At 57.4% G+C, this 25,085-nt stretch overlaps 1 protein-coding gene across 12 annotated transcripts in view; it reads right to left on the bottom strand.

Moving 5' to 3' along the window:
- Positions 1-862: 862 nt before the first annotated feature.
- The window catches only part of ANO1 (anoctamin 1), a 192,726-nt gene continuing 168,503 nt past the window's right edge, over positions 863-25,085 (bottom strand). For all 12 annotated transcript variants that reach the window (XM_042238202.1, XM_060404121.1, XM_027959873.3 and 9 more), the window contains 8 exons: positions 24,632-24,689; positions 22,660-22,760; positions 21,573-21,718; positions 18,850-19,002; positions 11,908-11,960; positions 9,414-9,598; positions 4,589-4,694; positions 863-2,720 (listed from right to left, as the gene is read on the bottom strand). In XM_042238202.1, the coding sequence (XP_042094136.1) occupies positions 2,457-2,720; positions 4,589-4,694; positions 9,414-9,598; positions 11,908-11,960; positions 18,850-19,002; positions 21,573-21,718; positions 22,660-22,760; positions 24,632-24,689 (1,066 nt within the window). In that variant the 3' untranslated portion in view covers positions 863-2,456. The remainder of the gene's footprint in view (positions 2,721-4,588; positions 4,695-9,413; positions 9,599-11,907; positions 11,961-18,849; positions 19,003-21,572; positions 21,719-22,659; positions 22,761-24,631; positions 24,690-25,085) is intronic.

Below are 25,085 nucleotides of genomic sequence, written 5' to 3'. Positions count from 1 at the left end.
GGCGGGACTTCCCTGATGGCCCAGTGGCTAAGACCCCATGCTTCCATGCAGGGGGCCTGGGTTTGATCCCTGGTCAGGGAACTGGATCCCACATGCCGCAACTAAGGGTCCACATGCCACAACAAAGATCTAGCGAAATAATTAATAGGAAAAAAGAAAACACACTGGCAATCCTGGGATGGTCCCCTAAAGGTTTGGGGGCAATTTTAGGTCCACGAAATCTTCAGTACTACTCTGTCGGGTTGGCGGGACCAGGGGTCAGGATTCGGGGATCATGGAGGAGGCGGCTGGAAAGCTGTGCCCACCCCCCACCCCACATACGTGTACATGCATGCATTGCTGTTGTTCAGGCAGTCAGTCGTGTCCAACTCTTTGTGACCCACTGCAGCACGCCAGGCTTCCCTGTCCTTCACCATCGCCCGGAGTTTGCTCAGACTCATGTCCAGTGAGTCAGTGATGACATCTAACCATCTCTTCCTCTGCCACCCCCTTCTCCTTCTGGCTTCAATTGCGCATAGGTGTAGACAAAGCAACGCAGAGACACATACACAGGCACAGTCACACGTGCACGCACAGACCCGCACAGCCATGCACATCACATACTCTCGGACAAGGTCCCAAGAACATCAGAATGGGCCGGTGTCCTGCGTCGAGGAAACGGAGGCTTACGAGTTCCCTGAGTTTGCAGGTCCAATCATGAGGGGGCTCTGGGGTTGGCCCCTTGAGTTTCTGGGAGCAGAAGTCACGTGGACAGGGCTTGGAAGGAAGATGTCCCGCATACGAATTTATTCAGACGCATGCTCAGTCTCTGTGAAACTGTGCATTCACTTTTTAAAAAAGAAATGGTTTCCATAAAAGGATATTTGGTAATCACCTCATTTTTAATACAATGTTTATATACAAAAACCCCATTTCAAACTACTTACTGTACAAGAGAAAGCAGAAGCATCAGATGGCATGATTTTAGCAAATAACAAAAAGCTATGACACCCGCGGACGTCCCTCGTAATCGACAGCTTACGGGAATGTCCGCGCTCACCAACCACATGTTCAAGACAAACACGGTCGTGTCTTCGCCCCTCCCTTTGCTGGAACATTTCTCTTACGTTTCTCTGCGTGCTTGAGAAATTTCAGATCATCAGTTAGTATAATGGGGCTGTAAGTTGAGACCATTCCTATCAGCTATGAGGTTTGTTTTTACAAGTTTTTAAAAATAATTTCCAACAGTAACATTCCTGTAAGTAAAAATATAGAGAAGTGTTACCAAAATAGAAGCCTTTATTAATAAAAATCTTTGGTAGTAACAGTAGTTTAAATTCCTCTCAATGATATTTGGTTAGCTAATAGAATGAACGCCTTCCACCTGTGAGCTACAGAGAAAAAACCCTTACATCCGCTGTAGAACTGATTTAAACAAACAAACCCAATAAATATGCTGGAGCTGCGAAAGTACCCCCGGAAGCCTTAAGACTTCCTGAAACCCTGACGCTGTCTGCAGAGGGGCCTCCGAGGCCACAGTCTCTCACTGCTCACTTTCCTGTCACCCTGTGGGCTTCCCTGGAGGCTTAGACGGTGAAGAATCTGCCTGCAACGCAGGAGACCCAGATTCGATCCCTGGGTCAGGAAGGTCCCCTGACGAAGGGAACAGCCACCCACTCCAGTATTCTTGCCTGGAGAATTCCATGGACAGGGAAGCCTGGCAGGCTACTGTTCAGGGGGTCTCAGAGTCAGACACCAACTGACAACTACCATCTCCTCTTTCACTATGGTGGGGGGAGGCACATGGCTGACGGTGGGGACCCCAGGGGGGCCGTCACTGCTTACGCAGAATGCCTGCACCCTGCCGATTCTCTGAGGGAGTCGGGGGCTCCCGGGCCATCTGAGCGAGACACAGCCAGGGCACCTTTCACTTTGAGCAGTCTCTCGGTTTCTGAACCCGTGGAAGGAAAAGGCGATGAAACAGTCTGGCTTTCTCGACCTAGAGACAGGTGACGCCGTTTGGAACGGGTGTCAATATCGTTATCCCTCATCCATTTCTCTGTTTGCCCTCAAATCTCTCACCAGCTTTTGCCTGATGCCTTGGAATGCCACCTCACCTTTCTGAAGGCATCAGGAGGGTTTAAAGAAGATGACTTCTGGGGGCTCACCTCCCAACTGCCAAGGAGACCCCAGGCTCCAAGCCTCACAAAACACCTGCACCTGCTGCACCACCCTGCCCCCAGCAATCGTTTTGATTATCGCTGAACACTAAGCATAACAGGATCCCTGCAGAATGGTTTTGTGCAAAAACAAGAGAAAACAAAACAAAACAAAGTAGAAAAAGATGGAGAAACGCTGTCCTACTAGAAGGCGGTTTTCCAGGTTTGCCACAAACCCAGGAGCCCCGGGGCCAGGTGGGTGTGAGAAGCCCCCTGCCCAGGAGGGAGAGTGTGCGCGTGGCTGGGGCTGCCCAGCGGCTACAGGGAGCCTCCGGGGAAGTCAGGGCCGTCCGGGGGCGGGGGCGGGGGTGGGGCGGCGGGGGCGGGGCTGTGGTTGTTGCAGGGCTCCGCCTTCTTCCGGTCCTTCTCCATCCACGTGTCCAGCAGCTGCTGCTTGCCCTGCTCCTCGCGCATGAACAGCTCCACCATGAGCACCTTCTCTTTGTGAATCTGCTGGCTGATGTCCTTGGGGATGTCGGGGATGACCCAGTCCACAAAGTCGCTCATGAACATGACCAGGTTCTGGAAGGAGAGTCAGCGTCGGGGGGCTGGGAAGGGCAACCCCGGAAACACTCCCACCTCCCCCTGCCCCTCAACGAACAGCACCTTGCCCCACCCATCACCCCAGCCCTGTGACCTCAGATACACCCTGCACCTCCCCGGCCTTGGTTTCCCGGGAGGTCATAGATGAGACTGGAAGTGGGCCCTCTTGTCTGCATGATTCTCAATCTCCAGGCTTAAGAAATGATCTGATTGGTTGTGCTCAGTCACTCGGTCGTGTCCGATGCTTTGGGACCCCACGGACTGTAGCCAAGGCACCCTTTTACACTCCTTCCAGCAGTTAAGAGGGCTCCTCTTTCTTTCCATCCTCAGTGCATGCTTAGTCACTCACTCGTGTTGGACTCTTTGCAACCCCATGGACTGTAGCCCACCAGGCTCCTCTGTCCATGGGATTCTCCAGAATACTGGAGCAGGTTGCCATTCCCTCCTCCAGGGAATCTTCCTGACCCAGGGATTGAAACCAGGTCTCCCGCATTTCGAGTGGATTCTTTACCATCTGAGCCACCAGGGAAGCCCAAGAATACTGTAGTGGGTAGCCCATGCCTTCTCCAGGGGAACTTCCCGACCCAGGAATTGAACCAGGGTCTCCTGCATTGCAGGCAGATTCTTTACCAACTGAGCTACCAGGGAATGAGTTACTCATCACTAAATACAAGAAGTGCTAAGGCTTCAAGGGAAAGTAGTTAAAATGCAAAGAACACAAAACAAATGGGGCTTAAGCCATCTCTGAGGACTCCGCAGGCCCTTCTGCCCTTTGTCAGGCCTCCCAGGATTGCCCTGAATCCATGCCAGCTGCCTCCCTGCTTACATTTCTGGTCTGTAGAATGCAGACGAGTTGGCTTTCACAGACTGATGGAAAGTTTTCAAACTTCCATCTGACCAGCACTTGTGAGCACGTGTGACTGAGTTAGTCTACTGGTCATGGAGGGTGCCGGGTCCCCCCCCACCCAGCCTCAACCCCCGTCATCTTTCTTGGTTGACGTTCCCAGCCCTCAGCTGTGGCCGCTGACTCTCACAGCTGCCTGTCTGCAGGGAACTGCCTCCTTCTGTCTCCCTGGTCCCTGCCTGAAGCCAATGCAGGGCCACGTGGGCAGACCAGGCACTCTCCTGCATCAAGGTGGGCCCGCTTGTGTGGCAGGATTCACGCTTGGGCCCCCTTCCTGCTGAGCACCACCCCCACCCACCGCCCCGCAACAAGGCCTTCCCTCAATAACCCATTTGCACCAGAATCCTCATCTCAGGCTCAGCTTCTGGGGACCTGGGCCCCAGACACTAGTCTGACTGCAGTGGGTTGTGGAAGGCTGGTGGTTGAGGCGGGGGGCCTTGGGGGCTGGGGGTCCTGGAGGGGGCCACAATGTGTAGAAGGGGAAGGGCTGGGGGTTGACTCCAGTTCCTGGGATCCCAGGGCTAGGGGGACACCCCGGAGGCAACCCCAGCACGACCTCCCCAGCTGGGGTCCCAGTGCCACGTGCCAGCTGGCTTCCCTGTCTGGATCTTGGCCTCAGGGTTAGTTCCCCTCCCCGGAGACTGGGCCTGGCAGGGCCGGGCCCCTGCCTGCTGGAGGTGGGGGCTGGTGTCAGCCAGGACCTCGCCAGCCCTGACCACCTCCCATCCCTGCCAGCCCTTTCACTCAGGAGGGTCTAGGGCCTCTCCTTGCCCAGGGCCTGGGGTCACCAGCACCTCACACCCCGGGGTGACCAGGGTGAGTCCTCCAGCCTCCAAACCCCTAACCCCGGCCAGTTCCTGCCCTCCTGACCCTTGTCTGGGCAACAGCGCATCCTTGGCGCCTCAGCCCATAGCCCTTCCGGAAGCCGAGCAGGCCCTCGCACCTGGAAGACGATGACGAAGGCCAGCCGGGCGGCCAGGACGGCCCAGAAGTCCTTGGAGATGTCGTACTTGTGCTCTGACCATGGTGGCTCCCGGTAGTCTTTGTACCTGCAGGGGCGAGGCGGGTCTTCAGGAGGAGCTGGGGCCCGGCCCCGCCGCAGGGCTCCTGTCAGGAGAACCTGGGCCGCCTGCAGGACGGCCCCCAGCCCCGCCAGCTCGCACAGTGTGCGGGGCTTCTCCCCACACCGGAGGGGATCCCGGCGCCCACGTGGGCTGGGCAGGCCTGTGGGGGTGTCCCCATAAGCAGGGGGCTCTGGGACCATATTGTCCGGGGATCCCAAACTCTGAAGGCAGTGTAGCCTTGGTACCAAAAAGCACCCCCCTCCCACCCCGGAGACTCCTCACACACAGGAAGTGGGGCCTTCCGGTGGAAGAGGATGGGGTCCCTAAACCAGAGCCTTAACCCACCCGCCCCCTCCTGCGTCCACAGAATTCCAGGCCGCGTGCTGTGAGATCCAGTGTGAAAACCGCTTCTCCAGGCTTTCCCCTCTCTGTGGGGGAACTATTGGAAAAAAATGAAACGTTCTGCAAAGTAGCCCATGTATGAGGTTAAACACACAGCTGGTGTGTTCAGGTCCATTCTGTCCCCTGCCACCCTGCCAGCCCCAGTGCCTGAAGGGCACCTCCCCCAAGTGTTACCTCCTTATCTCCCTGTGAAAAATATCCACCCACCCCTCTTCTTATGGCTCCTAGACGTGGCTCTTGACGCCCTGCTGGGAGACAGCGCTCACTCCCAGGGCCCACAGGTCCCACCTTTGCCCCTTGTACAGCGGGAGCGTGGGGGCCTCCATGGCTCCACTTCTGCCTTTTTCTCAGAGGTCCAGAGATGCCCGAGGTGGGGGCAGAGGAAGGAGGGGAACCCAGGGTTCTGTCCCCACCTAGGCGCCCCCAGCTGCTCCCAAATTTGGGGTGCCCGGTTTTAACAGGGCACCCCAACCTTCTCTGTGTGGGAAGAGCTTCCTCAAAGCCATCTGAGAAAGCCCTGGCTTCTTTCCGAGAAAGGGCGGTTTCCAGATGCCGGGCGGCAGGTGCACTCTGCCGGTCACTGAAAAGCTGGGGCCCCGTTGGGGGCCCAGGAGAGGAGGCCCCTGGCTCTGCGGGTGTGGGCCTGGTACAGACCCAGACTGGGCTCTCGCCTCACTGTATGTCCCTGTGGCATCGCTTGACCTCTCTGGGCCTCGGTCTGGCATTCCCTCACTTAGTCACGTCACAAGAATGTAGTGCTGCACACCAGGCCCCATTCCAGGGGTTAGGGCTGGTCGGGGCACAGACAGGCCTCCTTATCCACAGAGCTGTGTGTCTTCTGAGGCAACAGGACAGAAGTCTCAGAGAGCCTGCGCAGCACTAAGTTGCCAGTCCCAGAGATAGGATCGGGCGGGGAAGGCACACTCTGGTGCCAGCTGCTGAACCGTGCAGAAGTTGTACAACCTGATCTCCTATGGGAACAAGCGGCCACTGCTCTCCCACCGTCAGCAGCCATACACACCTGCTCCTCCCTCTTCCTTCTGTGCTCAGGGCCAGCTGCACTAGGGTGCTGGGAAATGTGTTTGTGCTACCTGGCAAACTCCTACACATACTTCAAAGCCCACTCATAGACGTGTCCAGATGCCAAGCCCCACCACTTGCACTGATCTCTGTCAGAGATGATCTTGCTGTTTTCCTGGCTCAGCTCTTGCACTCAGCCTGCAAGCTCCCCCAGCCGGGGACGATAATGCCCTCTCTGGAACTGCTGTGAGCATTCAATGAGACCATGCCTGTTTCAGTGTAGTGATGAATGGTAGCGGTGATCACAGCTCTCAGCTGCTTTTTTTATACCCACGGCTGCAGGCTGGGCTGGGTGCTGCTCCACCTGCAGCCGACTACCCTGGGAGGTGGCTTGACCAGCAGCAGCTAGCAGCGTGGAGCTCACAGCACTCACAGGACTTAATCGTGGCCAACAGACAGATGGGCCTGACTAAAGCCAGAGTTCCAGGGAGCAGAGAGGGCTGGCCCACGACCTTCCACCTCTGTGGGGGAAAGGTAGCAAGCATCTCACTTAAAAAGGGGGTGTTTGGGTGGCCCAGGAGCTAAGAGTCTGTGCTTCCAGTGCTCGGGGCTCAGGTTCGATCCTTGGTCAGGGGCTATACTTCACCTGCTGCAACTGAGACCCGGCATGCGGCAGGGAAGACTGAGGGTCCCGCACGCCTCGACTACGACCCGGCGTGGCCAGAAACCCGAAAAACAACCCCCCACAAAACCCCCGGGGTCTTTGCCCTCTTTCCTCAGCCCTCCTGCTGGCCCCCTGCTGCATGGTCAGGATTCCTGCCAATGCTCGGATAGGGGGCTACTTCAGAGGCCTGGGTGCCCGGGGGCCCATTCTCGAAAACCAACGCTTACCCTGTAAACACCAACACTGACCTTTTGAGGGGATTTGTAATAAAACGACCACCTACCTCCCTGCCTTCTTTGTTCTAAATCATTCTTCTCTGAAATTCATTTTGAGTTAAATAGGTCAGCCTGAGCGTGTTCTTGGCGTGGGGCATTCAAACAAAGCAAGAGAGGCGAGCAGGGGGCTGGACTGGAAGCTCAGGGGTCTCTGGAGCCCAGGCCTGCTGATGACGGGGAGGAAGGGACCCCCAGCTCTCCAGGCCGACCCTGCCCACGGTGGCCACGCAGGAGTTGGAGCAGCTCACCCAGCCTCTTCTTGATGTATTTGCTCACATCTGTGTGCCCTGAAACATGCGGTGGTGGGCCTCTGAACAGCAGGCAGCGTGTCGTGTTGGGTATTTACGTGTCGTCTGCCCTCTTTCATTGGCAGGCCTGGCTCCAACTTGTTCATTTTCACCGCTGTATGGGTCTCAGAGTAAGTGCAGTCCCTGCCCTGACTCGGAGCACACAGCACGTCTTGTAGTTTAATCCCTGGGTGGGGAGTGGTCACCGGGGCACAGGTGCTGTTCAAAGTCACCAGCGGCACCTACACGGGGTGGGCCTGCCTGCTGGTTCCAGTGACCCCAGGTGTGCTGTTTTCCATTTCTTGGACCTGTTTTTTGCTGTTGTTTGCTTTGTTTTTGTGTTTTGTTTTTCTTTTGCAGCCATGAGCTACTGCTCATTGCTGTCAGTACCCTGGACCCCGGCAGCCTCCTCCACAGCCTGCTGCCAGGTCAAGGGTATGAAGACAGACAGGCGGGCCTCACAGAGCGAGGTGCACAGTAACAGTACACAGGCTTGGAGTAAACTCCGCCCTACACAGAAAGGGCCGCGCTCCGCCACTCCGGCTTTGTGACGCGTGTCTTGGTCCCTGAGGTCTTCCTGTTCTGAGTCTCAGGCTGTTTAGACTGTCAGAGGATACTAACCAAGCTGTGGCCACACGGCCTCCACTCTGCCCCTGCCCTCAGCCTCATCTCAGCCCGGGGCCCATCACACCGCAGTCCTGTTTCCTGAGCCGGGATATGGGGCCCTGGCCCGATCCCTCGGTTTCACTGTCCACCACGCTGGGCCTTTACGCTGTGCGCTCTAGAGCCCATCCGTGCCCATCACCCTGCTTTCACCCACATGCCTTCTCCCTGGAACGGCCCCCATGCCCCCACCCTTCCCCTAGGCTTCCAGCTACTATTACGCGTTTAACTGGATCTGTTTACGCTTCTGCTGCCCCCTGTACAAGGTCCCTGGACAGCAGGGTTCATGTTGCCTGTTCCCGAGTCCCCAGACCCGAGCCCCCAGCCCCTAACCCTGCCAGGCTGGCCCCTGGAAGAGGCGCAATGAATGGCCAGGCCTGGCTGTGCCCCTCGCCCCACCCCCCACACCCCACGCCTGCCCCCGTCTCTCCTGGGGCAGCCCTCGCCCCACCACCCACACCCCACCCCTGCCCCCGTCTCTCCTGGGGCAGCCCTCGCCCCACCATCCACACCCCACGTCTGCCTCCGTCTCTCCTGGGGCTCTCCCTGCCTGCTCTGAATGACCGTCTCAGGTATCTGCTGCTTTTGCCCACCTAGCATTCATGACCCCTTGTTTGAAAACCCCAGTTTTCCTCAAGATGCCCCCAAATCTATGGCCACAACCCCACACCCTGGCACCCAGCCCAGACCTAGCCAAAGAGAGGCCCCACACTCTGGCAACTGTGATTGGTTCAAGGAGGGGCCTGTGACCGAAGGCAGGTCAGTGAGACTCAATCCTAGGACTTATGCTGACTTGTGGGAAAGAAATATTCTTCCCACCAGGGCTTTTGAGTAGAGAGGACTGCTGGGGGATTCCCTTCTGCCTGCCAGAAAACAGTGCCAACGTGCAGGAAGCATGTTGAGAGACAGTGTCAGAACGGGGCTGGATGACAAACGGCAGCCCCTGGATCCAGCCGTGCCTGAAGCTCGCATGGACTTCTTAGGTAACGGACACGATAGGTCGCCTCCTACCTCCATCCGATGGTGAAGCACAGGCAGCTGCAGTGCATGGGGCTGCAGAGCCACACCCGCCTGAGAGGCAAGCGACAACCACCACCACCTCCAACCCAGGGGTCTCTCTCTCTCCTTCCTCTGAATCAAGACTGAGCTGTTCTGTGATTTGCCCAGAAAGAATTCTGGCTTGAATTGGGGTTTTTCCAGAAGCCCACCAAATGAGGCTCTTTAAAGAGAGTTGTTAGGGATTTCCCTGGAAGGCCGGCAGCGCAGGCTCTGAGCTCCCAGTGCCTGGGTTTTATCCCTGGTCAGGGAACTAGGTCTCACATGGTGCAACTAAAACCTGGAGCAGCCAAATAAACATGTTAAAAAAAAAAAAAAGAGAGTCGCTGGGCGGTACCTGCAGATCTGCACTTCATAGCCCAGGTCCAGGGGGTCGTTGGGGGCTGTGCCGTTCTGGAAGTCGCTGACGTTGAAGGAAGAGAGGGTGTGGTTGACGAAGCCGTGCATGGTCCCGTTCTCACTGTACATGTAGAGGTACACCAGGCGAGGGATGAAGTCGGACGTGAAGGAGATCACAAACGCCTGGCCAGGGAAGGGAGCGGTCAGCGCGGCCCCCAGCGGGGAGGGGGCCCTGCCCCACCTGAGCCTGGGCAGCACTGGCCCTGGGGCCTGGTCAGTGACCCACATTGGCAAACGTGACCCATGGCCCCGGCTCACCAAGTAAACAAATAAAGGGTTAGGGGCACCCCTATCAGCCCCTCCGGCATTCCGAGGAGAGCTCTGGGGATGGGAACAGGGAGCCCCTGAACGAGGAGGCTGGGGGACCATGCTGGCTGCCTCTCGCTGGCTGGGTGGCCCTGGGCAAGTGCCCTGACCTCTCTGTGCCTGCTTTTCCTCCTGTCAGACAGGGCTAACTGCACCCATGGTGGGTGCCTCTCCTTCCTGGCCTGTTTGGAAGGGAATGAGGCAGGGAGGGAAGGTGCCTTGTAGACTGTAAAGTCCAGACCCAGCTCCCCTGTACTGGAGCAGCCCCCAAGGCAGAGTGGTGCGATGCCGGTGTCAAAGCAGGGACCCGAAGGCCTGGGGTAAAGACCAGCTCTGCCTCTCGCTGGCTGGGTGGCCCTGGGCAAGCGGCCTGACCTCTCTGTGCCTCAGCTGTATTATCTGCAAGATGGGCAATGCCCCTGACTCCAGGGCCCATGTGTGCACCGGTGGGCGGCCTATGGAAAGGGCTTAGCAGTGTCTGGAACGTTCAACGGCTGCTACTGTGGCCGTTGCAGCTGGTTGCTCTCACAAGACGCCCCGTGTGCTCCCAGCTGCTCTGTTCACAGCACCCTGGTGCTTACACTGCACACAGAGGGGCCACGCCTCGGTGTTTCCAGCGCGTCTTCTTTAAAACGTGACCCCCGGCTCAGCCTGGATGGGTGGACGAGCTCTGACCACAGCCTCCCTTTACAGACGGGTTTCAAAGCCTTAAGCCGGCAGGAGTGGGTGGCTGATGGGGGCGGCCTGTCCCCAGGGATAGCAGGTCCCAGGGCTCTGAGGGTCCCTGTCTGGGCTGAGCATCACTTCCTGTGCTATGGGGACGGAGTCAGCCCCACGACTGTGACCATCTGCTCCTGGGGGCTGTCTGCCTGGCCCTCCCGCCCCCACCAAGATGCAAGGTGGCAGCTTCTGGGGGGCTCAGGCTTGGTCGGTGGGTGGAAGGGTGAGGGCCACAGGACCGCAGACATCCCTGAGGTGCTCGTACTTGGGGTTCATGTGTCATGAAGGTGGGAACCGGATCCGCGGGGGCAGGGTCACAGCGGGTGCTGTTCCCAGCAGACTTGCGGGCGCGTGTGTGTCTCTGTGTGTATGTATGTGTGTCTGTGTGTATGTATATGTGTATGTATGTGTGTGTCTCTGTGTTTCTATGTGTGTGTGTCTTGTATGTATATGTGTGTCTGTCTGTGTATGTATGTGTCTCTGTGTATATATGTGTGTGTCTCTGTGTGCGTATGTATGTGTGTATATTTGTGTCTCTCTGTGTGTTTCTATGTGTATGTGTCTGTCTGTGTATGTATATGTGTGTCTATGTATGTGTGTCCCTGTGTATGTGTCTCTGTGTATGTATGTATGTGTATGTGTGTCTCTCTCTGTGTTTCTATGTGTGTGTGTCTGTGTGTGTCTGTGTATGTATGTGTCTGTCTGTGTGTGTATGGATGTGTCTGTGTGTATGGATGTATCTGTGTCTTGTATGTGTGTCTGTATGTGTGTCTGTGTGTCTGTATGTGTGTCCGTGTGTCTGTATGTGTGTGTGTCTGTGTATGTCTGTGTATGTATGTGTCTGTGTCTGTGTGTGTATGGATGTGTCTGTGTGTATGGATGTATGTGTGTCCGTGTGTATGGACATGTCTGTGTCTCTGTGTGTGTATGGAATGTATGTGTGTCCGTGTGTATGGACATGTCTGTGTCTGTGTGTGTGTATGTATTTGGCTAGTAAGTTCCTCTTCTCTCCATGTTTCATTTCCCAAACCTTCTTCAAAGAGCAGGTGTGAGCTTCACATAAAGGAGAAAAAATGAACTTTTTTAAAGAGCAGGAGAGTTGCTGACGTGGAATCTCTTTCTCTGAGTCTCCCTTCCACCCTGTCTGCCTCTATCTCCTTCTCTCAGGACTCTGGGGAGAAAGGGCACTTAGAGGCCCAGGTGGGCACAGTGGAGGGTGTTGCCTGGGTTGTGGGGCGCGGCTGAGGAGCTGTGGCATTCCCACCCGGAACTCGCCCCACTCCTCAGAAGAACCAGGAGGTGCTCTCTCAGTGGGGCTGCCCGAGGCTGCAGGCAGAGACCAGCTTCCCGGAAGGGCCCCCCATCTGTGCAGCAGCTCAGCCAGTTGCAGTCCCCAGGTCACTTACGTTGATGATGACGGCAAGCTTCCCGACGCCTCTGAGGATATTGTACCAGATTCCTGGGGGAGGGGCCAAAAAGCACAGGTTCAAGACCCTCTTTGCCGGGGCTCTTAGTAACTTGAGCAAGCCCACGGCAGGCTGGCCCTCTCAGGGGCCGGTTTGGCCCTCTTGTGGGACAGGTCAGACCCGTGGTAACTGGGAGTCGTTTGGGGAGGGCCTGGGGCAACCTGGTGAACCGCAGAGCCCATGGCTTGTACTGGCTCAGTGGCTGTTTGTAAGCCAACTAGATTCTCAGAGGGATGCTTAGAAACACCTGGTTCCTGGTTCTGAACAATCTGCCGTCAAGCTGTGTAAACTACTGACTGTTTTTTCTAGAGAGACAAAGAATCAATTTAGATGTAGCTTCCCCTACCCCAAAGCGTCCATGCAGCAGTAATTAGACACGGAAGCCACAAAATTTGGTGTCCAGAAACTTCTACATAGCTGTAGTGCTAGCAGTGCCTGCTCTTTGGAAGGAAAGCGCTGGCAAACCCAGGCAGCATGTTAAAGAGCAGAGAGACTACTTTGCCAACAAAGGTCCATCCAGTCAAGGCTAGGCTATTTCCAGTGGTCATGTATGGCTGTGAGACTTGGACCATAAAGAAGGCTGAGCGCTAAAGAATTGATGCTTTTGAACTGTGGTGTTAGAGAAGACTTTTGAGAGTCCCTTGGAGTGCAAGGAGATCCAACCAGTCCATTCTGAAGGAGATCAGTCCTGAATATTCATTGGAAGGACTGATGCTGAAGCTGAAGGTGAATTTCCAGTACTTTGGCCACCTGATGAGAAGAGCCGACTCGCTAGAAAAGAGCTTGATGTTGGGAAAGATTGAAGGCAAAAGGAGAAGGGGATGACAGAGGATGAGATGGTTAGATAGCATCAGCGACTCAATGGACATGAGTTTGAGCAAACTCTGGGAGATGGTGAAGGACAGAGAAGCCCGGCGTGCTGCAGGCCATGGGGTTGCGGAGTCGGAGACGACTGAGTGACTGAGCAGCAATGGTGCTAGAGAAACCATGGTTAGGGACAGGTCAGATGGCAAGCCAGGGTTGGGAGCCAGGCCAGGGCCTCCTAGCCAGTGCGGCCAGGAGCACATCTTGGGTAACATGACTGGGCAGCAGTGAGGTACAAACCACGCCTGTCTGGACACCCCCTTGGTCCATCAGCAGGAGACATGGGGCTGTACCCAGTCACAGGGGAGTGTGGATGACCACACAGCACTTGGAGCATCGCCAGCTGCCCCACTGGCCTCGCTCCCAGCAGAGACAAGAATCAGGAGGCCCAGGAAGGAAGCCTGAGGGCCCAGAGAAGGCCCCGCTCCTTAGGGCCCCAAGGCTATGGCTGTTGGAGAGGGGCCCAGCATCCCTGGCCACCCCCGTCCCCACCCTGATGGCGTCTTATCAGGCCAGGAACACGTCATTGCAGACTTGGGGCTGAAACTCTGTCCCACTAGCCCTCTTCCCCTGCCTGGAGCCAGATCTGAGATGGTGACAACAGAAAGGGCTGGTGGGGACAGTGGCAGGGTGGGGGGCTCTCCATCCAGGGCCCATAAGGCTGCGCATGGGTGTTCCTGCCCTTGCAGTGAGCGCCCATTTGAGGGGTGCATGCTAATGGTCGGCAGAGACAGCAGGAGCTCAGGCCCATGTGCCCCAGAATTGGGAAACCACCGGCTCAGACCCAGCCCCTGAGGGCAGGTGTAAGGGTGGCTTCCCAGCCCTGGCCAGGGACCACTCCAGAAGGGCAAGCATTTCCAGTGCCCCAAATATGGACCTTTGTTGGCAAAGTGATGTCTCTGCTTTTTAATATGCTGTCTAGGTTTGTCTGGGAGAGTTTCCAAACTTTTCCAGAGCTTGCTCAAACTCACATCCTTTGAGCAGGTGATGCCACCCAAACATCTCATCCTCTGTTGCCCCCTTCTCCTCCTGCCCTTAGTCTTTCCCAGCATCAGAGTCTTTTTCCAATGAGCTGGCTCTTCACATCAGGTAGCCAAAGTATTGGAGCTTCAGCATCAGCAATGGGTAAGTGTTTGCTGAGTGACTATATGAGTGTAGAAAGTCCTTCCAACCAGACTCTTCATGCCCAAGCAGAGGTTGCCACATCCAGCTGCGGGGGAGTTTCATCAATCTTGCCTGCTACTTAAAAAATGCTTACTCCTTTAGCCGTGTCTGACTTTTTGTGACCCCATGGACTGTAGCCCACCAGGCTCCTCTGTCCATGGGATTCTCCAGGCAAGAACACTAGAGTGGGTTGTCACTTCCTTCTCCAGGGGATATTCCGGACCCAGGGATAGAAGCTACGTCTCCTGCATTGGCAGGCGGGTTCTTTACCACTGAGCCAGCAGGGAAGCCCCACATTGTCAATGGGTGTATACAAATTGGGATGATGTGTTTTTAAAAAAATTTAGGCTAGCTGCTTCTGCAAGAGCCTCAGCTCCCAGCTGGCATCTCCGAGACCACAGCTGGTGGCGGCTGGCAGTGGCGCCCCCTTCAGGCCACACCATGGATTGCAGCTCTCTCTGTACCAAGGCAACGCCCTTGATCACCACCAGTGACTTCAAGAATCACATTTACCCAAACCCAGACCCTACTAAAGCCTGGAGAAGAAAACCCTCCAAGGGCGGGGTGTTTCAAGGGTCCAAGATCAGGCACTCCTGTCCACTCATTCACAGGGTCCCGCACAATCTGAGCTTGAGAATTCCGAGTAGGGTGCTGGAGTGCTGGCCAGTCCGGCAAGTTGAGGTCTCCAGGCAGGGGCTCCCTTGGGAGGTGGATCCTGAGCCCAGCAGGAGGAAACGAGTCTGTCAATGAGCTGAGAGAGGTGACAGCAGGAAATGGGGATGGCACGGGGGAGATGGCTGGGCCAGAGAGAGCGCTCCACGGCAGGAGACCGAGGCTGCCCGACACATCCTGCGGTGTCTCTATCCCCAGGCCGATGGTTCTCTGTGTGACCCCCCACCCCAGAACCCTGGGCTCCAGGACGCTGGGCCCAGCCCACAGGATTGGTGTCTGCCGGAGTCTTGACCCGCTGGATTATTCAAACGCATGCCGCATGATAAGAACCACTGTCCTGATGACCTCTAGGAAAGTACAAGGGGCTAGAGCTGCCTCGGACGAATCTCAGCCTCCTTACGACATCTCGCAGGGCTCCGTCTCATTTCACCTGTCTCCTGCTTCAATGCCGAGCCTGGTTCCGGAGAACAGTCTAGGGAGGTATTGGGATGTGCCTGCTGACTTGCAGCTCCCAGGAGCTGAATGCAGGAAGGGTTTCTCACCTGGGAGGCTCTGAAGAGCGAGCCCGAGAGGAGGAAGATGCTGGCCCTGGGTGAAAGGTCAGGCCTAGGAGGCTGCAGCCGGCGCCCACGTGCGCACGGGGCGGGGTGCCCTCAGCGACCCGCCACGCCTCCCTCTCCGAGGCCGAGCAGAGCAGTGACGGCACTGGCGCTTCCTCCACGTGCTCCTGGTGCTCTGGGTGCGGGTCATGGGGGCTGCGGCGGCCCCTGTCCCTTCAGGGCCCCGCACGGATCACAGGAGGAACACAAAAGCCTCTTCAAGGAAAGGTTACGGTGGAGGAGCCCATAAACAAACCCAGATTATGCTTCGACCAACGGGGCAGGAACCAGGAAGTCAGCAGCTGATCCGTAAGCAGCGTCGCGGAGCCGTGAGCAGAGACCCCGAGGACGAGCTCCAAGCCCTGCTGGTGCTGGAATGACACCAGGGCCCGGGAGGGCTCGGGGAGGGGGGTGTCCTGGGACTCGCTTCCATCCGGGGGGCTGCAGGGTTTAGGGTGCTGCAGTGAGGCGTGGCCGCGGCTCCGCCAGGCACAGAATGCCAAAGCAAACAGTGGCCGCTGTGGGCTTGCCTGGGGCCTCCGGCGCCCGAGAATCGGGCCTTTGTAAGGAGCACAGGGCAGGAGCGGCGCTCTCTTTCACGGCCCCTGGGCGCGGGCTCAGAATTCCCAAGGACCATGCAGGGTGCGCCTGGCAGGCTGCCGTGTCCGCTCCGTCCATGCCGCAGGCCTGCCCTCATGGAAGTGTGCCGGGAGGGGCTGAGGGCTTGAGCTGATCTGGTTCCAGCTCGGCTCTGCTAAGCACCTGGCCTCAGTCTTCCCATCTGGAAAGTGGGACCGAGGATTCACCCCAGTGTCCTCACCAGGCTCCTGGGGGACACAACAGCAAAAAGCCCCAGAGAAAGTCCAACATCAGACACGGCTCCCTGGGCCATCCTCAGAGCAGGGGATGGGGCACTTCAGAGAGCCCTGGCTTCACGGCACCTCAATCTCAAGGTCGTCGTTCAGTCGCTCCGTTGTGTCCAACTCTTTTCGACCCCATGGACTGCAGCCCATCTCCCGGGGTTTGCTCAAACTCATGCCCATTGAGTCAGTGATGCCATCCAACCATTTCATCCTCTGTTATCGGAGGATCTGTGGATCCAGCCGGTGGCTCAGAGCAGTGCCTGGCCTGTGTCTGGATGGCCCAGGAGGGAAGAACCCTCATGAGAAGATGCCACATGAGAAGCTTCAGCTTTTGGCGAGAATTCTGCACATCGCCTCACAGCCCACAGAGACGAGAGCATCTGCTCTCCCGCCCCGCATGGAAGTGTGAGCTGGGCTCTGACCCAGCACAGCGGCGAGCCCGCTGCTCTGGACGGCTCTTACCAGGCCCCAGGGCCCTTAGAGTCGAGGTGTGCGGGGCAGAGGCTCACTCCACAGCCACAGGCGAGGCAGCATCAGGGACCGCGGGAGCCAGAGGATTCGTGCCTTCTCACACCTCTCGAGGCCACAGAGTCTGGTGGGAAGGCATCTCTTTGCTGAGTCTCTGCTGGCTGTCCGGGTTGCCCGGACAGGACGGAGACTCAAGTGTCCAGACCAGGGCGATGACCTCTGTACGGGAGCTGAGCTCAGACGTCCCTCCTGGTGGAACAGCAAGTGTTCCTGGACCCTCTTAAGCTTGAGCTCGGCAGGTCACACCATGGATCCCAAGGCACAAATGTGAACCAGGTGAAATCACCGATATCTGAGCGTGTTTGAATTGTGAAAATGGCAATTTCTTCTGGTGGGACCTGAGAAGGTGCACTGCGTAAAGCAGAATTCCAGGCGGATCGGGGACTGATGGTGGAGAACTGGTGGGCCTGGCACCACCAGTCAGTGGGGGCCACCCCAAGGATGGCGCACTGGCCAAGGAGGCCCTGGCCTGGGATGCGATGACCTAATGCCAAGGGCAGCAGAAGCTTTTGGAAGGAGTGATGATGGCCCTGCATGTTTGCAGGATTACGTTTGGGCTAGACAGTAAAGAGTCTGCCTGCTATGCAGGCGACCTGAGTTCAGTCCCTGGGGTTGGAAGATCTCCTGGAGAAGGGAATGGCAACCCACTCCAGTATTCTTGCCTGGAGAATTCCATGAACAGAGTAGCCTGGCGGGCTACAGTCCACACGGTTGCGAAAAGTTGGACACAACTGAGCAACTAACGTAAAGGTCCAGCCCAAAGATCTGTCTCCCTGGTGTGCAGTCCTTAATTTGGTAGAATGACAGAGAACAGCCCGAACACACAACTCAATCTTGTTTGTTTGGGAACCAGCACAGAACTGGCACAGGTGCTGTTCTAACTAAAATTGTATTCAAGAGGAAATGAAAAGAATACATTTTGTAATTTTCCATCTCATTTCAAGACAAAGTTCCAATAAGGAATTTTTTGTTTTCACCCTGAAAATTGAATCCTGGTTTAAGGTGATTCTGTTTAAGATAAGATGGGCATTGTCCTTGCTGACGAGGGCTGGCTCTGGCCGAGGCACGTGTGGGTCTCTGAGCCCCGCCCACTAGATCCCCCCACTCCTGGACAGATGGGCACCCTCGTCTGCTTACGTGCCTTTGGTGATAGGGAGCTCACCACTGCACAAGGAAGCTGGCTCCATTTTTAAGGTCTCTGACTATTAGAAAGTTATGCCTGATGTTCAGTGTACAGTCCCACAGCTCCCAGTGTCTTAGTGACTTGGGGTTAAAAGGCCCAGGCTGCTCTTGACCCTGACCCGCCAGGCAGGTCATACAATGCTCTTCTTTCATCGGTAGAAGGGGGGCTCCCTCCTTCATCTCTCCAGTGAATGTTAAATGACTACGTGACACACTGTGTATGTAGGAAGACACTTGCTGGGCGCGAATGCCGCCTTCCCCAGTGTTCTGGCTCTGTGCTCTGGGCCCACACAGACGTTCGGGGTGGGGCAGGGGTGCTGGGGACCAGCAGAGAAAATGTATCTCATGAACCGCCCGGAGCAGCAGGCTGGAGAGGCCCCTAGTTATCCAAGACCTGAGCTCTTCCCTAATGTTCTCTGCGGCCCACATATCTCAGGAGCTGGGGGGTTGGGGTTCCCTAATGTTCTCTGTGGCCCGCTCATCTCAGGAGTTGGGCGGTCAGGGTTCCCTAATGTTGGGAGGTCAGGGTCCCCTAATGTTCTCTGTGGCCTGCACATCTCAGGAGTTGGGGGGTCGGGGTTCCCTATTGTTGGGAGGTCAGGGTTCCCTAATGTTCTCCATGGCCCGCACATCTCAGGAGTTGGGGGGTCAGGGTTCCCTAATGTTGGGTGGTCAGGGTTCCCTAATGTTCTCCATGGCCCATACATCTCAGGAGTTGGGAGGTCAGAGTTCCCTAACGTTCTCTGTGGCCCGCACATCTCAGGAGTTGGGAGGTCAGGGTTCCCTAATATTCTCTGTGGCCTGCACATCTCAGGAGTTGGGGGGTCCGGTGGGGTGCAGAGGGGCTGGAATCCTGCATCTCCCCACCCCTGCCTTGTGTCTGAGTCTCCTTCCAGGGCAGGTGCAGTGAGGAGTGGGGGCCCCACTTGGCCAGCTGTGCCTCTGGCTTCCGGGGAGTGAGATCCTTTCCCCAAACCCAGGGTCTCTGCTCCCAGGGCCCAGGCACTTACCGATGTCCTTGGCTCTGACGGCCACCGGCCTTCGGAGCTCAGTGACGAACTTTTTGGCGTCCAGGCGGATCTCAATGATGTTGTTCAGGAGCGCGAAGAGCGGGGCCAGCGGGAAGGACGCGACAAACAGCGTGACGAAGCCGAACTGGATGACTGCAGAGAGGGGCGGCGGTCAGCACGTGTGGCCCCCGGCCCAGCACAGCGGGACACTCGCCCTGGGCCAGAGGGCGCCCTGCCTCCCGTGTGTAAGCGGGGATCTCGGCATGGGCCCTGCGGCCCTGGGTGACCCCAGGCCAGGAGGTGGGTTCTGAACCTTCACATTACGTCTTGAATAATGGGCGTGTACTCACTTATAGTCTGATCATGAAAAAATTTACCAGTGATGGGGAAAGAGTGCCTGTGAGCACAAAAGCCCAGACTCAGTCACTCTGTGTTTGGGCGGGGAAGGGGCCCAAATGCCTTCTAGGACCTGGGGGGCCCACCAGCATCAGTGCGCCTCCAACAGCCCTTAGCGTCCACTCCATGGGGCCTTGGGGAGCCAGCGGGGGCCCATCGTCCACTGTCCCGGACAATCCTGCTCCTCTGCCTTGTTCTCTCTGTCTTTCATCTTCATCATCAACCAGCTGACTCCGGGGCAACTTTGGCCTCCGAGGTTCTAGCCCACAGAGGCCCAGCTCCCGGGGAGGTCAGGGAAAGGTTGCTGAATGGAAGCAAATGGGGGAAGCGGGTTCAGGGATTGTACAGCCAGACGCTGTCCAAGGGTGCTCGGTGCCAGGCGGTAAACAAGGAAGCCGGCAGAACGTCACCAGGGCTGGCAGGCTGAGTGCGGCCATTGTTAGTGGGTGGGCGGGTGGGGCTCTGTGTGAGGCTTCATCCCGGCACGGGGTCACTGGCCCCTCGTGCCCCACAGGGGCTCTGTGGGATGCTTTTGGGGCAGTGGTCTTATCTGAAGCCTCTGCAGATGGTGGAGGTGACGGAGGCCCCCTGGGGGGCCAGGGGCCACTCAGCCCTAAGGCTGCACGTTCTCTGACTCCGGAGTGACACTGCCTCATCTTAAACAGACAGGCTGGGGGTGAGCTGTGGAGGTGCGGGTGGGGCAGGGGAGAGGGCCAGTCAGGCCCAGAAGGGACTTGACTTTCTTCTGCCCCATCCCAGCCGAGTCAGCCTGGAGGTGGAGACCAGTGGGCATGGGGTGGGCTGCTCCCTGATGGGCAAGCGGGGGGGCCTGTTCCAGGAATTTCACTTCATCACACCCCAGAGGACCCTGAACTCTCCAGCTGCCAGGAAAGTGGAAAGCTGGGGGAACGACCGATTGCGGTCTCCCGGTTGATCACAGGCTGCAGCTCTCCGTGTCCATCTCCCACGGGGTCAGGTGGCTGGCAGTGGAGACCCTCCTCCAAGACCCCAGGATGAGTGTCAACAGGCAGGCAGGGGGCAGGCCTGGGTGGGTGCGCGGTGCCCGCAGGGCAGGGAGCTGCCCGCCTGCCTCTGGTTCAGCCCAGAGTCGATTCTGGGACAAAACGGAGGATTCCACTGGACCCCACATGGTCTCCTTGTTGGGAGTCTCAGGGCTGTTTCTGCACTGTCATCTGAGCAGCTGGGAGTGACTCAGGGACTGCCCATGGGACTAGTGCGTCTACTACTAAACGGAACCGCTCCTGCTCTCCAAGGCCGCCCGGCCCCACCCACCTCTCCCTGCAGAGCAGTCCCTGGCTGGCTCGCCCAGGTGCCTGTTAAAATGCAGAGTCCTGGGTCCCACCCCAACAGACTGGGAATGGGCCTCGGGAACCGGCACTTAAGCTATCCATGGTGGTCAGGGGGCACGACACTTGGGAACCCCTCTACATGAGTCTCCACCTTCGTTGTCCGTTCATTCAGTGAGCAGGCACTGAACACCCACTGTATACCTGGACCTGTTCTAGGTGCAGGGGGTCCAACAGTGAAGAGGAAAAAGAACCCAAAGGCCGGCTTTCACAGAGCGTCAGTTCCACAGGAGAGACAGACGGAGGGGGAGCGAGAGAGTGCCGGGGACTAGAGATGTCAGCTGTGGGGAGAAGCAGAGAGCAGGGCTGGGCTGCCCCGTCACACACTGTGGGAAGACGCCTCTGGTGGGGACGTTCTGAGCAGAGCCCTGGAGGAAAGGAGTGAGTGATGCACCAGGGGAGCGAATTCCAGGCAGGACGCAGCTGGTGCAAAGGCCCTGAGGTAGGCGTGACTTCTACGCATTTGTGTAACAGGAAAGAGAGGGCTTCCCTGGTGGCTCAGCAGCAGAGAACCCGCCTGCAACGCAGGAGATGTGGGTTCCGTCCCTGGGTCGGGAAGACGCCCCGGAGAAGGAAATGACAGCCCACTCCAGTGTTCTTGCCTGGGAACTCCTACAGGCAGAGGAGCCTGGTGGGCTACAGTCCATGGGCTCGCAAAGAGTTAGACACCAGTGAGTGAACCACAACAGCAACAGCAGCAGGAAGGCCAGCGCAGCCCAGTGGGGGAGGGGAGGGGGCGGCGGTGGCCGGGAGGCCCCACGCGGCTGCCGTGCGGCCTCGGCTGGCTGGCTCTCTCTCTTGCCCCAGTCCCGGGACTCTTGGGCTTCCCTGGGCACCGCCCGTCCTGAGACACAGCTGCAGGCGACATGGCTCAGTCCTGGGGGTGTCCCCTGGAGCCCTGGGGGGCCGCTGGCCCATGTCCACCCTGCTCCGCCGCAGGAGGGCCCCCCCGTTACTCACTCATCTCCATGTACTCCGGGGTAAGGCCCGCGAAGGGCTCCAGCGTGTAGTCCACCTCGTACCGCTGCTTCTTCTTCGCGTGCTCGTCGTGGTCCGAGGGGCTCTGGTGCTTCAGCCTCAGATAGCGGATGAACTTCTTCATTTTCCTGGAGGATGCAAGGCATCGCCTCGGTCAGGCTCCCAGGAAGGTGGGCTTGGGGGTGGCCCCTCCAGGTTGTTTTAAAGCCTTAACTGACGTGTCTGCAGTGGCCACTCTGTTGACGGGCTGGCTCCTTTGCCCTCTCCCCCCGGGGGCACGCGGAGGGCAAGCCTCACCGCTTCGTTTGTGACATGAGCAGTGGTACCCAGACTTTTTGGCACCAGGGACCGGTTTTGTGGAGGACGATTTTTTCCCAGACTGGAGGTGGTTTTGGGACGATTCAAGTGCATTATATTTATTGTGCATTTTACTTCTAATCTCAGCTGCTGCTGATCTGACAGGAGGTACCGGTCCTTGGCTCTGAGGTTGGGGACCCCTGACAGAAGGAAATGGAGGCGGGGGAGGGTCCAAGGTATCAGGGGTCTGGATGGGCCTGAGCACACTTGGATGCCTTGGACCACGGGGGCTGGCACTTGGATTTGGGGGCACTTATCTATATCCTTTTCCAGTGAGTCGAAAAAGACACTGATGCCAGGAAAGAGTAAGGGCTGGAGGAGAAGGGGATGACAGAGGACGAGACGGTTGGATGGCATCACTGACTCAATGGACAGGAGTTTGAGCAATCTCCAGGAGACGGTAGAGGATGGGGAAGCCCTGCGTGCTGCAGTCCATGGAGTCAAAAAGAGTCAGATGCAACCGAGCAATTGAACAAAAACAACCTGTATCCTGCACCCTCGGCCATTTGGGAGAGGAGGTGTCACCTGGCCTTGTTCCTTTCCTCGTCCACCAGGCAGTCGCTCCTGCCCATCTCCCCCGGGTTCTCACCACCTCCCTGTTTCTGGTGCCCCACCCTGGCTGGTCCAGGCCCTGCTTCGCCTGCCGCCCAGACCGCCGGGAGGCCTGCCCCGCGCCTGTGCCCGCTGAGGCCCGAGGCCGGGGGCTACTCACGGGATGCCGATCTCAAACAGGTTGTTCTGGATCAGCTGCTTCCCCAGCATGATGATGCTCAGCTGGATGCAGAGTTCCATCAGGCAGCCCCCCGGGGCGCACTGCAAGAGAGGGTCGCATCAGCACCCACCGGCCCGCTCAGCCCCTGCAAGGGGAGGCCGGCCCTCGGGCCCAGGGCTGAGTTGTGTCCTCCATGTCCCGGCCCCTGGAGCCTCACAGCGGGACCTCACTTGTTAGCAGGGTCTTTGAAGACGAGACCGAGGGAAGATGGAGTTGTGATGGTGTAGGGTGGGCCCTGCTCCAGTGGCCGGTGTCCTTTGAAGAACAGAAAACGCACAAGCGCACGGGAGCGGGGGGGAGGAGGCCCCCTGAGATGGAGGCAGAGACTGGAAAGGCACGTCCGTCGGCACGGGGACATCGAAGACGGTCAGTGGCAGAGAGAGCTGGGAGAGGCCTGGAGGAACCCTCCCTAGAACCTTCGGAAGGGGCACAACCCTGCTGACACTGTAATTTTGGACTCTGGCCTCCAGAACTGTGAGAGCTTAAAACTACCGCCTTAAGAGACCTGGTCTGTGGCGTCCTGTGACAGTGGCCCCTGGGGTTAGTACAGCCTGACCGACAGGCTGTCCGGGCTGGACCCAGGCCTGGAGACAGAGCCCATCGGCAGGGGGTGGGCAGCGGTCTCACAGGCTGGGGCCTGGCAGCTGCGAAGCCACACGGTGAGGCAGCCGGCTACCCGTTAGACCTAACACCCTGTTCCCGGGGGGCTTGTACCGCCATAGGCTGGTGGGGGCGGGGGCGTGAGCAGGCAGACAGAAGCTTAACTTGTCCAAGTGGTGGGAATTAAGGGACCCTGGGTGACACTCCAGGGCACAGGTGACCCTCTTTGAGTCCTGGGCCAAACTTCATATACCAAAAATTGCCAAAAAATTTATCTGGAAGAGCCACCATCTCATTAAAAAAATAAAGATGCTCTACACTTTATTCGGCTTTCCTGATGGCGCAGAGGTTAAGTATCTGTCTCCAATGCAGGAGACCTGGGTTCGATCCCTGGGTTGGGAAGATCCCCTGGAGAAGGAAATGCAACCTACTCTAGTATTCTTGCCTGGAGAATCCCATGGACAGAGTAGCCTGGTGGGCCACAGTCTACGGGGTCACAAAGAGTTGGACACGACTGAGCGACTTCACATGCTTTATTCTATTTCACGAAGACATTTCCCCTGGCTTCTCCAATAGTTAGAGAGCTTGACAGGGTGTCGCCCTACGTAAAGGACGCGTCAGGCAGTGGGGGTGTGCTTGGAGGGCTTTTTACAAACATCCGCTAGTGCGGATGAGGCCTTGGAATGTTGGGGCCAGCACTCAGCTGGCTGAAGCTCTCGACTTCACCCCAGGCAGCCAGGTCACCCAGTACCTAATCCTCTCCACCGTTTCACACGATCTTATCAGGAAGGCCTTTCTTTCTCAATAAAATGAATTATTCTGGGAATTGCAAAAGCCGAGTAGTTCCCGTGAGACCTGAGATGGGCCCTGAAGTCTGGCTTGGTCTGATGGAGCCAGTGGAACAAGTTTGGGGGACAGGACTCAGACGCACACACTAGACTCAGTGGCTGAACCGCTGAGCAGAAGCCAAAGACCACCAGCATTGCGATTGGTGGGGCAAGAGATGAGCATTTCAGTGTTGAAGTAAAAGAACTGTAATTGAGTTTTTTTTTTTCTTCTCACTAGTCCACCATAACCAAAGAGAAAAACATTCAAGATCTTACAGAAAAAGAAGAAGAAGGAAAGAAAAGGGTGTAATTTTTTTGGTTTCCATGACCCTGAAGAGACATTCTCCTTTTAAGGTGACACTATATGGACACGCCACGGAAGACTAAAGCCCTCCCCAGCAGCTGGATAACAGAGCAGGGGTCTCGCGGGCTGGGAACTGAGGTGTGCCGTGTGAACAGAGGTGAGAAAGCAGAGCGGGACCTACCTCCTCCATCCGGAAAGATCGGAAAATGTACACGTAGTCACCCGGGCGTCCGACAAACCTGCAACGACGGGGGTCAGTTAGAGAGGGCCGAGTGGGTCCTGGGAGGCCCCGAAGCTGGGAGCTGGGCCGCGCCGTGGGTCCCCAGGTTGGAGCGCTAGGGTCTCGCAGGCTTCCTCCCTGCCCGCTCCATCTAAGAGCCGACCACAGTGGCTTTCTGTTGGTTGAATATCCATGTGATCCCCAAGCCTGCAGGTGGGTAAGAAGACGTGGCTTCAACAGGAAACCAAGAGGCCGAAGGGTGGATGGAGGAAAGGGAGCCCAGGAGGGGAAAAGGCAAAGGCAGAGGAGTCTGAGCCCAGATGGTGTCATGCCCACCACAGCAGGGTCTCGTAGCCAAGCTGGGGACTGCAGCAGGCCGGAGTGGGGCTGGTCCCAGAGGCTGCCTCTCAGTTCC

This window comes from Ovis aries, chromosome 21 (genome assembly GCF_016772045.2).
Source record: "Ovis aries strain OAR_USU_Benz2616 breed Rambouillet chromosome 21, ARS-UI_Ramb_v3.0, whole genome shotgun sequence".
Classification (NCBI taxonomy): Eukaryota; Metazoa; Chordata; class Mammalia; order Artiodactyla; family Bovidae; genus Ovis; species Ovis aries.
This window is presented reverse-complemented; position numbering and strand designations above follow the sequence as displayed.